The following is a 14,048-nucleotide window of genomic DNA, read 5'->3' as shown; positions in this document are numbered from 1 at the left end:
TTTCTCTCCTCCTCTGTGTTCTGTGTTACTCATCTTTTCTCACTGAAAAGAACAGGATAAGAAGCATCTATCACATGATTCCCTTAGGAATCAATGGGTAGTGCTTTTACACCTGTGAGACCATGTTTTCAGCAAGTCTTCAAGGCATTTGGCTAGAGGGAACCATACATTTGTTCATTCCCATACTGATTACTCAGAATGTATCTGACACTCTTTTAATTCACCTATATTGAAAAACTAAGAATTTGAAAAATTCACAGCCCTAGTTCCTACTATAAAAATGCGATGGAGATAAAGGAACTTGTTACCAAGACCAACAAACTGAGTTTGATCCCCAGAGCCCACATGGTAGAAGAGCACCAACTCCCCAGAACTGTCCTCTGACCTCCACACATGTGCATACACATATGCACTTCAGTAAATAAATAATAAACATATGCACAGAAAGAGAGGGGCTATAGAGATAGATCAGTGGCTAACATCCTTTCTGTACTTCCAGATGACCCAAGATAGGATCTCAGAACAAATGACATATGACTCAGAACCCTCTGCTGACTCTGACACCTTCTTTTGGGCTCTGAGAACATAGGTAGCATATACATGAGTATACGTACAGACATACATATAGGACCTAGGGTTTCATTAGATATCCCTGCCTGTGTTGAAACTCACTTATGTAGCCTAGACTGGCCTCAAACTCACAGATAATCACCTGCTTCTGTCAAGTGCTGGGGTTAATGGCGTGTGCACCACACCTGGCCCCAGATAACATAACCACCTCCTGCCAGTTATCTTCTAGTCTCCATAGAAATGCTATGTCTCATATGTGCCCTCCCTACAAATAAATGTAACAACTTAATTACAAACGTAAATTATAGAAGTCCCAAGACAAATGACAGTTCCCCGTCTGAGTTACAGAGATCAGGTGGCCAGTAGGAGTAGAGAGAAATGACTGATGATGGTGATGACAGGAAAGGTGGCTGACAGGGTACAGGTCAGCTAAGGGAAGGGTGTCGCAGAGGTTCTTCTTTAGTAAGTCTCTCGATCCAGTTGGAATGTTTGCTGTAGGATTTGTTGTATGTTACAATATCTTCAAGGAAACTAGAATTTAGATCTTTCCCATTGAATTTCTGTTTGTTTAAGGGTGGAGGGCAGATCCTGGTATACTCCTCACAGAGGAAGACTTTGGATAGCAGCCACAGGCAAAAGACCTTCGACTCAAGAAGTCTCAGAACTCCAGGCTACCTACCGTCTTCTTCGCGGGAAAGGTGACAGCCATGTACAGACTTGACTTTCAGTTTTGATTTGTGGACAGAAGTCCTTAATGCTAATCTTCTATTTCTTTCTTCCTTTGTTTTTATTTTTTTTTCTTGTGTTACATAGACTTTTAAACCTCACATTTGTTTATTAGTTTGAGATTGAGACAGGGTTTTTCCGTATAGCCCAGCTGCCCTGGAACTCACTATATAGTTGAGGCTAATCTCAAACTCAAGGCAGGTCCCTCCCACCCCCCCACACCATTCTCCCCAGTGATAGGGTAAAAGGTATGAGCCTCCACACTCAGCCTCTTAGTCTGCTTAGTAACAAATCACAGACAGCTGTTCAAAAGCATTAATTTCACTAAAAATGTAATGCTGAGTGTGGTAGGATAGACCTTTAATCCCAGCACTTGGGAGATTAAAACAGTAGATTTCCCTGAGTTTGAGGCCCACCTGATCCTCATGAGTTCCAGGCTAACTTTTACTATTTAGTGAGACCCTGTGTCAAAAAATAATTCAGTTAGTAATTAGGAAATGAAAAAAAAGAAGTATTGCTCAAACCAAAAATCAACCAATTAATCTTTGAATTTTATAAGTTTTCATTAATTTATAAGTTTTATCTACTTGTTATATGTATACTATATATGTGCAGTGCCCATAAGCCAGAAGACGGGATTGGATCTGCTAGAGCTAGAGTTACAAATAGATGGTTGTGAGCTACCATATGGGTGCTAGGAACTGAACCCAGGTCCTCAGGGAAAGCAGACAGTGTTCTTTTTTTTTTTCTTCTTTTTGGAGCTGGGTACCAAACCCAGGGCCTTGCGCTTGCTAGACAAGCGCTCTACCACTGAGCTAAATCCCCAACCCTTCGACCAAAGATTTTACAGACGGGGTTATAAGCAGACAGTGTTCTTAATTGCTGCACCATCTCTTCTGTCCTTAATGAGGAATTTTTTTTTTTTTTTTTTTTGAGAAAAGGTCTTATGTGTAGTCTAGGCAGGCCTCAACTATGCATAGATGTCTTGCTTCTGCCCCTTAGCACTGGGAGTGAAAGCGTGCTCCACCACACCCAGCTAACCAACCAATCTTTATTGTGTGGCTTGAGGAATTTTTTATCTAATTTTTGTGGAGATAAGTGGCTTCTCTAAATTCTGGGGAACCCACAAGTAAGAATTTTTGGAGGACTGGAGAGAGAATACTTGTTCTTGTTGAGGATCCCGCTTCAGTTCCCATGTTGGGCAGCTCACGAGTGCCTGTAACTCCAGCTCCAGTGAATCTGACACCTCTGGCCAAGATGGACACCTGCATTCATGTACACATGTACATACACATACATTATTATTACAAAAAACCTTTTAACTGTTGTACATACACATACATTATTATTACAAAAAACCTTTTAACTGTTGTGTTTCCTCTTACTCTGGCCCATACAAGTTGTGAAGTCAAAAGGAAAAGATAATTATAAAACCACCTTAGAAAGTTTCTAGGAAATCAAGCTGATGCAATCCCTAGGAGTCAAAATGCATAGTTCCTTAAAAACACATTCCTGAGCTGGCATTGGTGGTAAACACCTTTTTTTTTTTTTTAAAGATTTCTTTTATTTATATGAGTCCACTGTAGCTGTCTTCAGACACACCAGAAGAGGCATCTAATCCCTATTACAGATGGTTGTGAGCCACCATGTGTTTGCTGGGAAGTGAACTCAGGAACTCTGGAAGAGCAGTCAGAGTCAGTGCTCTTAACCACTGAGCCACCTCTCCAGCCCAGCAAACACCTTTAATCCCAGGGCTCAGTAGGCAGAGTCAGGCAAATCTTGGAGTTCTAAAGGGAAACCCTGTCTCAATAAAACAACAACAAAACCTCATGTTTCTGTTTTGATTGATATGACTGGCTTCATTTAAAGTTGTGTTCTAACATTTATTCTTCTATTTGTTTCGTCACACTTTTATGGTTGTTTTTTCTCAACATCTATAGCTGCCTGTCTTTTTGCCTTTGTCTTCCTAACTTCCTTCCTTTCCTCCTTTTTTCTTTCCTTCCTTCTTTTTCCTTCCTTCCTCCCTCCCTTCCCCCTTCCCCTCTCTCTTTCTTTCTTTCTTTCTTTCTTTCTGTCTGTCTGTCTGTCTGTCTTTCCTTCCCTAAAACACTGTATCTCTTGTTCCAGTTTTATTTCATTGGCTGTGATAAAATCCCTAACTTAGCGTAGAGGAGAGAAGGTTTGCTTTAGCTCACAATTCCAGACTTCAGTCCATCGTTTCAGGGAAGTCACAGCAGCAGGAGCTTGAAAAGCAAGTGCTCCTGTCAGTCACATCCAGTCAGGAGCACATGACCAAGTGCTCTGCTGCCTGTCCCTCAGTTCATTTCTCTCTCACACACCTCAGGACTCCTTATAGAATAGAGCTGCTTGCAGTGGGCTTGGGCTTCCTACATCAATTAATTTATGAACCACCCCACCCACCCCCACCCCACCCCACACCCACCCCACCTCACTTCTGCCACGCACATTCCCATAGGCAAACTCGATGTTGATGATCTCTCTGAGACTCTTCCTCCATGATTGTAGGTTGTTTTGAGTTAGAGTTAAAGCTAATCATCACACCACCAAACTCTTATCTGTCCCAGCTGTGAATATATTAAAATTAATTTGTTCAGAATTAACTTGTAGATTCCTTGAACCCTGATGGTAAACAGAGGGTTTTTCTATAGTAAAAGCTACCAAGTTTAGCATGTGGATAATAAACTAAGGTCGTCACTTGTTAGGTTCTCATTAAAATACAAGCAGTTGTACCATATAAAAACTTCCCTGTTTTCCTTCGCTTCTACAAATAGATGATGGAAAATGTTATGTGTTCAGAATTGAAAGCAGATTCCTGAGTTTCAGGATCACAAAGAAGAAATTTATCCAGTCCTTTTGTTCTTTTCTTATTCAGATGTAGAATTTCCAAATGACTATCCATCAGGTTGTCTTCTGGGCTGTGTGGACCTTATTGATTGCTTATCCCAGAAACAATTCCAGGAGCAGGTGAGTGCTGAGTTCTTCTCTTGGCTCTGGATTCTCATAACAGACTGAAGACAGTAAGGTGCTAGTAATTTAAACCAGAGAAGAAAGGCCTGACACTCCCTGTCCTGCCATAGCTCAGGCTGGCTTCAAATTCACAGTCCTACCTTCTCTGCCTTCCAGGGGAGAGTGTTGTGTTGAACCCTGCAGTGTCCCAGGCTAAGCAGGAACTTGTGTGTGGCCCTTGCAGTCTTGATTACCCTCTTGTCTCTGCCTCTGAGCACTGAGATTTCAGGCATGGGTCCACCCTCGCTCACTCCAGGGGAATATTTTAACAAATGTACAGTGGAGGAGTAGGTAAAAAACAGAAGTACTTAGAGATTACTTGGCTTCCAGTGTATAGAGAAGCAACACACAGTCATTTCTGAGGAAAAAAGCTGCTATTGAAGTCCAGGAAAGGAAGTGTAAGGTTCATCAACTTTGCTTTTCTGATGTTACATACCTGGAGGCAGAGGCAGGCAGATCTCTGTCAGTTGGAGGCCAGCCTGGTCTACGTAGTGAGGCTGTTTCTCAAAAAATAAAACAAAGCAAACAAATATGTTTGCTTTTTTTTTTAAATGAAGAGACCCTAAAATACTATTTTGATTGGATATGGGCATGGATACTCTGTTTTGGCTTATTCTGAAGCATTTCTTCCAGACCATTGAACTCAATAGAGAAGTCTGTTTTATATATAAGTTTTTTAAATCTCTAAACATTAAATTGGCAAGACTCAAAACATACTTTTGAACAGTAGAGGGCACCAAAACACTTTAATTTCATTAGCAAATGCTTCAAATGCAGAGTATGTTGGGCTCAGACTGGGAGGACTTCGAAGCAGCCAAATCCATCCTTGGAGCAGAAACTGTCTTACGGACGGTATTGTTTTCCTTTTCTTTGAGCAGTTAATTTAAACAATAGGGCTTCTACTACTGTGCATGAAAATGTACTTCAATTAAATTTTCCTCAGTAAATTCATTTTTCCAGATATTTTTTTTCTTACATTCTAGTCAGATACTCCAACACTGACTATATCCCAGCCTCCCAAATAGTTTGTGTTTTCTTTTTTTCTTTTTTTCAAGACAAGATCTTCCTATGTAGCTCTGGCTCATATAGTAGCTCCCATGTAGCTCTACTCACCATGTAGATACAGCTAGTCTTGAACTCATAGAGCTCTACCTGGTTCTGCCTCCCTACAGCTGAGGTTAAAGTCATGTGCCATTATGCCCAGATCCTGAATGGGTTTTGTTTTGATTTAATTTACTGTTTTTAGCTACCCGACCCCCTCAATTCTTCCCTTAGAGATTTTAGCCAGAAGTTCTTATCTTCCTAGATTTCTTTATATTTTTATCAGTTTGTTTTTGTTTTGGTTTGTTTTTGCCTTTGAGTTTCATCTTTGAGACAGGTGTCCCTGTATAGCCCAGGGTAGTCTTGAACTTGTGGTCTTCCTGCATCAACATTACAAGTCTAGGTTTGTTGTTGTTGTTGTTTTGTTTTGTTTTGGTTTTTGGTTTTTGGTTTTTTTTCCATGTGGAGGGGTTTTAATGAGAGAAGAGTAGAAGAAGAGAGGAACGGTGGCTGGCCATGGGCACGTGGGGGTGGGGGGGATGGGCAAAGGGGCCAGAGCAGCAAAGAAGAAAGAACAGGAGGGGGTAAGAGGGGATAAGAGCCAGGTTTATTTTTGTAGAGGTGGGTATTTTATTTTTATTTTATATGTATGAGTTTCCCCTGCCTGTATGCCTGTGTACCACATACAGCAACCACACACAGAAGGCAGAAGAGGACATTAGATCCAGGAATCCAAAATCCAAGTACTGGGATTATAAATGGTCACCACCATACCTGGCCTTTTGTTTTCTTCTTTTCTTCCTCTTCTCAAGATAGGGTCGCATACGCTGGATTTCCAAGTATGTGCCACCAAATGCTATTATGTTATTTGTTTTCTGTTTTTTTAAGATTTATTTATTACATATAAGTACACTGTCACTGTCTTCAGACACACCAGAAGAGGGCATCAGATCCCATTACAGTTGGTTGTGAGCCACCATGTGGCTGCTGGGAATTGAACTCAGGACCTCTGGAAGAGCAGTCAGTGTTCTTAACCGCTGAGCCATCTCTCCAGCCCCCGTTTTCTGTTTTTTTTAAACTGGGTCTCTCATAGTATAGGCTGGCCTCAAACTCCATCCCTAGCTGAAGATGATCAGATCTTACTGCTTCAGCCTCCTAGGTGCAGCTGTTACAGCCACCCACACCCAGCACAGTCGGTGATTTTCTCAGTGTTGCCTCCTCAGCCTCTTCTGGGTCCTTATCTGTCTGGTGCATGCATTCAAGTGGGATAGTTGACGCCTAGTCTTTTGTTCTGTGCTTACTATATAAGCTACTCCTAGACAAAGCCCTGGAAACGTGGAGGCTTTCATCTCAGTGCTCTGGTCCTATTCTTCTGCTTCCTTTCTACCTTCAGTTTGTTTAACTGTCATGCTCCTCCTTTCTGACATGAAAATAAATACATCTGTCCCCTTTCTCTTTGCTATGCTACAATACCTGACAGAAGCTAGCTTAAGGGATAGAAGATTAATTTGAGATCATGGTTTCAGAGGACACTGTGGGAAAGACATGGCAGGTAATGTCCAGTTATGTCCTGCTATGTCTGACAGCAGATCGTGAGGCAGAGAAAGAAGAACCACAGTTAGGGCCATGACCTTCGGAGGCCAACCTTCAGTGCTCCTTATTCACCATCCATCCCCCCACAACCTCCCAGCAGTAGTTGGGGACCACATGACTAAGTACATGAGCCTATAAGGCACATTTTTAAAATTCAAACCATAACATTGAAAACTATATTCCTAATAGAGTATTAAGGTGTATGGGGAGAGTTGCTGTGATTAGAACTCTAACTAACAACTCTTGTTTTCTCAAGGACACTCTTCCTTCAGGTCAGCATGATGCATTTCCCTAGGCTTGGATTTACTGTAGTGAGGTTGCTGATGACAGTATGTAGAAACAGAATCCTCCCACATGCTTCATTGTGAAGGTCTGGCAGCTCTCCTTATGGATTGCTCTTAAGTGTGCAATGAACTTAGACCAATGCTAGGAGTTAGTAGGTTTCATGGAACACTGGAATCTCATCCGTTTTTCTGTAACTTCATTATTTTTTGTATGTTCAGAGTAGATATTAGACTAATCTTACTTGTTTTTATTTGAGACCGGGCTACACTATATGGTCTGGAACTCTTTATAGCTTTGAACTGACAGGTATCTCTACCTGTCTCTCTTTGCCTGCTCCCCAGGGCTTGGATTAAAAGCATGCACCACTAATCCCTGGCTTAATTTTTTGTTAATTATGTGTGTTATACAACTGTTGTGTTAATAAAAGGATAAAGAGAGAGGGGTATGTGTTCTATGGAAGTCTGGGGGAAGGGAGTGCCTCAGCGAGCCTGTGCCTTCCCCCCCTCCCCTCAAGGACCAGACACATGATGATATAGTATAGAATAGAGTTTATTCAGGGCATGGGGAGGGGAGTTGAAAGGGTGGTAGGGCAGAGAGAGAAAGAGAGAGAGAGAGAGAGAGAGAGAGAGAGAGAGAGAGAGAGAGAGAGAGAGGCAGAAGCCAGCCATGAGCACATGGAAAGAAGGGAAAGGGAATGGGAGACAGGGGACAAACAGGGAAGAAGGTAAGAGCAAAAGAGGACAAGAGAGAGAGGAGGGAGCAAGCAGCCCCTTTTATAGAGTCAGGCATACCTAGCTGTTGCCAGGTAACTGTGGGGGTGGAGTTTAGGGAGAATGCTAACATTCCCCTGTTTTGGTTTAATTAAAAAAGAAAAATTAGAGGTGATGGCAGAGCAGGAATAGGGTCGTTGTGATCTCTGACTACTTCCTGCTTGTTTGGGGGTGACAGACTCTAAGGAACTTAGAAAAGTGGGTATGGGATGTTTGTCCAGCCTTAGAGTTGGCTGTTTCCTTGTTGTCTAGGGTCTGTGGAACCAACTGAGGATAGGGGTGAAGGAACAGGTCCAATAGAAGCATCAGTGAGAGGAGATTGAGTATCTGGAGGTTGCTTCTCTGCAGCTGTCCCAGGTGTAGTAAGCACCTGGACTTGACAAGATGCTGAAACACACATATATATTTGTTACAGGTAGAGAATAAGATTAAGTGCATTTGGGAGAAAGATCTTTTTCTTAGATGAAACCCAGAGCAATCCCACCCTCTGGAATAGGGAATAAGTGGGAACTTTAGGCAGATGTACTTATCTGGGTGGAGTCTATTTGGTCCATTAGAGGTGGGTCTGAGTGGGTTTCCTGTAGCTGATAAGTTTACAAAAGAGATAACAACATGACTTAACAGCATGAACATTCTTTAAGATGAGCTTTTTGTGGTGCAGAAGGAACAAGAATTTGTGATTACAGTTGGTCGTATAGTGGAGTTTAGCAAGTGGAAGAAATAGGAAGCATTTAACCAATGGAAGCCGAGTTTAGGTGAGAAAGTAACCGATTACACCTGTGTGCTTACATCTGAACTAGTTGCTAGAAACTGAGTCTAGAAGTCTGTTTCTTAGTTAAGCTACAGTTACCTTAGCTGTTGATGTAGTCAGAAACTGGAGAAGAATAAACTATAGTCTAGCAATCATATATATTTAAAAATGACAGAGCTCTTAGCTAACAGTTCCCTGTGGTCTCTGTGGTCTTCATGGCAACTTGGGCGGAGTCAGTCTGGCTTTCAAGCCCAGAAGATGCAGAGCTTTTCCTCTGTGGAATGGACACATGTGCCATGAGAAATGACTCACCTTGATTTAGATAAATCACTTGACTGTGAGGGTCTCCAGTTTTGTCCACTGTGTTTCTCAGTGGTTTATTATAACACAATCCAGGTGAACTCTTTTTTTTTTTTTAAGATTTATTCATTTATTATATATAAGTACTCTGTAGCTGTCTTCAGACACACCAGAAGGCGGCATCGGATCTCTTTACAGATGGTTGCGAGCCACCATGTGGTTGCTGGGAATTGAACTCAGGACCTCTGACAGAGCAGACGGTACTCTTAACCACCTCTGACAGAGCAGACGGTGCTCTTAACTGCTGAGCCATCTCTCCAGCCCCCCAGGTGAACTCTTAAACACTCTTAAAGAAGGTGTTCTTATCTTCTGAGACCTTGTGGGGCAAACTGTTAAAGGCTTCGGGAGATTCTGTCTGTCATAAACTTAAGTATATTAATAATTACCAGACTTCTGACAAGATTGAGGGCTATATTGATTGGTTACATCTAAATAGAGCACATCATCTGCACAGCATGGAAAGTCAAGCTATGAGACTGAGTAATGTCCTGAAACTCTCTAATAAAGGTGGAGGAGTTAGAGGAATAGCAACCCAGTCTATCTCAGTATTTCTATCTAAGAAAGTTCATTAACTGGATCGAGGGCTGTACTGTCATCTGGTGTGTGCCTCATAGCTAAGAGAAGTTGAGTTCGAAAACAAAGTTACCCATGAGGGGAGGTATTGAATTATTCATACTGGCATCCTGAGAATAATCTCAACACGTAAAATTTCTGCCAGGCTAGATGCCCAAGTCATCACTCAGACTCTCTAGAGGCCGTGTATAGTGAGTCCTGGACTCATCAGAAAGCGTCTCTACCCAGGCCTGAGAGTTTCTTTAAACAGCTGCAAAAGCCTGGAAGGGGAGGGGATCGAGAGTCGCTTTCAAGGGAGTGCTTGCCCAAGGGTCAAAGTTTTACTTTGTAAGCTAGGAGGACCCTTTATCCCATAAATGCTGGCCAGGCCCTACATGGGAAATTGGGGTCCTCCTTGCCAACTGGGATTGGCAGGGGCTCATTTCCCTGGATTACTCTTGAGTTCAGGGAAAGGAGCACCAACGTGCAAACTTCTCACCAGCTGGCAGGTAGGCGATGATATACCTGAGTGCCACAAAGAATTGACTTGTTTTAGATGTGTATGTACCCATGAGTTACGAAGCCACAAGTGTCAGGGTCCTCAGGAGTTGAAGTTATAGGCAGTTGTGAGCCACCTAACTTGGGTAGTAGGAGACAACTTAGATCCTGTGGACAAGCAGGAAGCTCTTTTAACCACTGAGCCATTGCTCCATTCCAATGGCTCAAGTTACTTTTTTTTTTTTAAGATTTATTTTTTTTAGTATGGACACAGTGTTCTGCCTGCATATATGTATGCAGGCCAGAAGAGGGCACCAGTTCTCAGTATAGATGGTTGTGAGCCACCATGTGGTTGCTGGGAATTGAACTCAGGACCTCTGGAACAGCAGTCAGTGCTCTTAACCACTGAGCCATCTTTCCAACTCAGATCCTGTCACTTTAAAAAAAATGGTACCTGTCTTTTGTTCCGCCCACTGCAACCCTCAGTAGAAGATCTGGGATTACAGGTGCTTCTGTGTTTGGTGTGAATCTTAGGGCTTCAGACTCAGGTCCTCATCTTTCAGCAGCAATCACTTTATCATTGAGACGTCTCAGTGTTTGATTTATGGTACTATAACCAGTCTTTTGCTACTTTGTGGGTTCTTCTTTTTTCTCTCCTTCTCCACACCTTTTCTTCTATCCTTCAACCCCTAACACTAGATAAGAGAGAAAAAAGAATAGAGAGGGAATGAAAGAGACCCTTGAATAAATTCAGGGGTTGACAAGATCCTTAGATTACTTCCTGCTAATTAGAGACATTTAGTTCCTTGGGGTAAGTTTGATCTTCGATGTCAGCATATCTAATTTCTTGTTTCATCTTTACATATGAGTATTTACCAAATGACAACCAACAATAACCCACCATGAGTCTTGGGGCCCTAGCAGTTATATACCCTCTGAAAAGTCCCCAGAATTGTCACATAATTCCAGACATATCTGTGGCTGGGGAAATCGCACCTCTGCTAGAACATGAAGCAAAACATAGTCAGCAAGTGTGGACAGACTGAAGCCGCTCCATATCCTTCACCTGGGATTAAAATGAAGACATACTTTTTTTTTTTTTTTTAAAGAAATCAAAGTTCTCATTATATAGTACACTGGATTAAACCCAGGGTCTTTCTCATTCTGGGCAAGTGCTCTACCACTCTTAGACTAATTTTTGGTATTTTGGGGAAATCTTTCTATCCTAGGATTTCACAAAATACTTTATGTAGGTGTTCCCTAAAATTAGTGCACATTAAAATTAGGAAACATCTTTGGATTAAACAGATTTGTTTACCGTAGAGTTTCTCAGAGTCTTTAATATACAAGTATCAATTAAGGCTCTCTGAGTGGTAGATAATAGGGTACAGTGTTCCTAAAACTTTTCTCCCTGAAACCGCATTAGCAGTCAAACCCAGGACCTAGTGCATACTAGGCAAATGCTCTACCACTGAGTTCCTCTCCGCTCCCCTTTGTTTACACACTACAGAGCCATAGTCCTGGCATGCACAATTTAGGATGCACATGCCAGGCTTTCCTTTATCCTCTGTAAGCTCAGTTTATTGAGAAAGAACCATCCAGAAAACAGTTTCTGCCCTGTGTCTTCAGCATTTCAACATCTATTCTTATCAACCAGCTGAAGTCCATTTTCCTTGAAAAACTGGTGCTACCAACTTTTTTCCGGCTAGCTGATACTAACTTCCTATGTGACTTGTACCACAGTCTTCTTCAACATTCTGCTGCTAATGTTTTCCTTGCCCAAACAAACTGGGTAATTTATTGCTGACCTCACATTTTTGCCCTCTTTTTTTTTTTTAAGATTTATTTATTTATTATGTACACAGCATTCTGCCTGCATGTATGCCTGCATGCCAGAAGAGGGCATCAGACCTCATTACAGATGGTTGTGAGCCACCACGAGGTTGCTGGGAATTGATCTCAGGACCTCTGGAAAAGCAGACAGTGCGCTTAACCTTCAAACCATCTCTCCAGCCCTTGTCCTGTCTTTAATAAATTAAAATATGTTAGATTGACTATTTAGTTCTCTTAAAAGAATAAGAACTGAGGACTGGAGAGGTGGCTCAGCAGTTAGGAGCACTGGCATGCAGGCACTCACAGCACATAAATACCTACATAAGTAGTAAAGAACAACAGAAAGACTCATTCCATGTCATAATCACCATGCAATAGTGGTACACACTTTTAATTCCAGCACTTGGGAAGCAGAGGCAGGTGGATCTCTGAGTTTGAGGACAGCCTGTTCTGTAGATCGAGTTCCAGGACAGCTAGGGATACACCCTTCTTGTAATCCCCCCTCCCCAAAAAAAAGTAAAATCAAGTGCATTACATTGTAAGTGTCCTTTAAAAAGTATGCGCTGAACAGGCTTAAGAACTTGTCTTCCTTTTATCTTTTTTTTTTTAATTAGTCATTCCATTCGTTTACATCTCAAATGATATCCCACTCCTTTTATCTTTTAAAGCCAGTTTAGCCCGCATGTCTAGTTTGTACCAGGAAAAAAAAAGATTCCCACTAGACCCTCAACCCTCCTCTGACTAATGTCAGGGGACGAACCCAGACAGGAAGAGATGTAGAGAAAGGGCTGCATGCTGACAGAGAGATAGGTAGATGAGAGCCATCTTTTCAGAGCTGCTCCTGTATTCCCCTGGAAGGAGCCCCTGCTGTCTGCCAGCACTTTATCTGCCAGCAGCAGATGTAAGCTCTCAAGAACAGCAGGGAGGATGTTGACTGCAACAATGCATCAAGGCTGTGGTCTGTAACCTCAATAGAGAGGCAGTTAAAACTTTTTTAACAAAGGCGTTTTGATTGCCAAATCCATAACCATTAGCAGCTGTGGTTGTGAGTAGTTCTCCAGACCTAACAAGTTTTCAGCCCTGGAGTTGAGTTGGTGGCCTTTGTTTTTACAGGTCTGTGTTTTTTGTGCTATTTATATCCCTGCCTTTAAAAGAAATTCAGATTTGTCTGAAATCTCCAAGGTCATTGATTATTCTATTTCTTCCCAACAGAATCCATTTCTCTCGCGCCAGCTTTCAGACCATTAGTCTATTTGATGTTAAGGCTTTTGTAACAGACCAGATCCTATCTTCAAGGAATTATGCTGAGAAAGATTCTGCTGGGTGCCCCTCTCTAGTAATTGACACTGAGAGTAGAACTGCAGTCTCTTGGAGAGAAGAATATGACTTCTTCCACCTTATTTAATAGCATCGAAGCACCAGGCTGGCATGCTTTTAATCCCAGCACTCAGCAAGGGAGGCAGAAGCAAGTGGCTCTTGTGAATTGCAGACAGCCTGGTGCACAGAGTTAGTTCTTTTTAGGGCAGCCAGAGCTATACAGAGAAACCTTGTTCTGAAAAACCAAACCAAACAAACAAATAAAACAAGACAAAAATCAACAAAACAAAACAACCCTACAACCATTTAAGCAGCACAGATGTCAGGAAGACTGCAGAAGCCACTTTGTGTGGAAACTGTGAGCTTCTTCTGTCACTGATGGGTCTTCTGAACCCGAGAATTAGAACATGAACTCCTTAGCCATGAAAATACCAAGTTTCTACATTCTGTTTTTAAATTTGTGAGGGAGGCAAGGAGTGGTGGTTCATTCTAGTACTCAGGAATGAGTTCAGGTTGACAATGGGCTACATAGTCTTTATATATATATATATATATATATATATATATATATATATATATATATATATATAGTGTATAATGTATATAATTCATGTATAATCTATGAATCAATATATATGAATTAAAGTCTGTGAGGGAATAGGGGTATGACTCAGAGGCAGAGCACATTTAGTATATATGATTTGACTTCTAGCCTTGAAAAACCA

General features: G+C 41.7%; 1 protein-coding gene across 9 annotated transcripts in view; it reads left to right on the top strand.

Annotated features, from left to right (window-relative positions):
- Trip4 (thyroid hormone receptor interactor 4) overlaps window positions 1–14,048 on the top strand; it is a 90,190-nt gene that overhangs the window by 54,489 nt on the left and 21,653 nt on the right. For all 9 annotated transcript variants that reach the window (XR_015626638.1, XR_015626636.1, XR_015626637.1 and 6 more), the window contains 2 exon segments: window positions 1,144–1,268; window positions 4,190–4,281. Coding sequence is in view for 6 of the 9 variants with exons in the window: in NM_001433738.1 (NP_001420667.1) it covers window positions 1,144–1,268; window positions 4,190–4,281 (217 nt within the window). In the remaining 3 variants the exon portion in view is untranslated.

Source organism: Rattus norvegicus, chromosome 8 (assembly GCF_021556685.1).
Source record: "Rattus norvegicus strain SHRSP/BbbUtx chromosome 8, alternate assembly SHRSP_T2T, whole genome shotgun sequence".
Classification (NCBI taxonomy): domain Eukaryota; kingdom Metazoa; phylum Chordata; class Mammalia; order Rodentia; family Muridae; genus Rattus; species Rattus norvegicus.
Note: the sequence above shows the minus strand (reverse complement) of the source record. Positions and strands in the feature narration are given on the sequence as shown.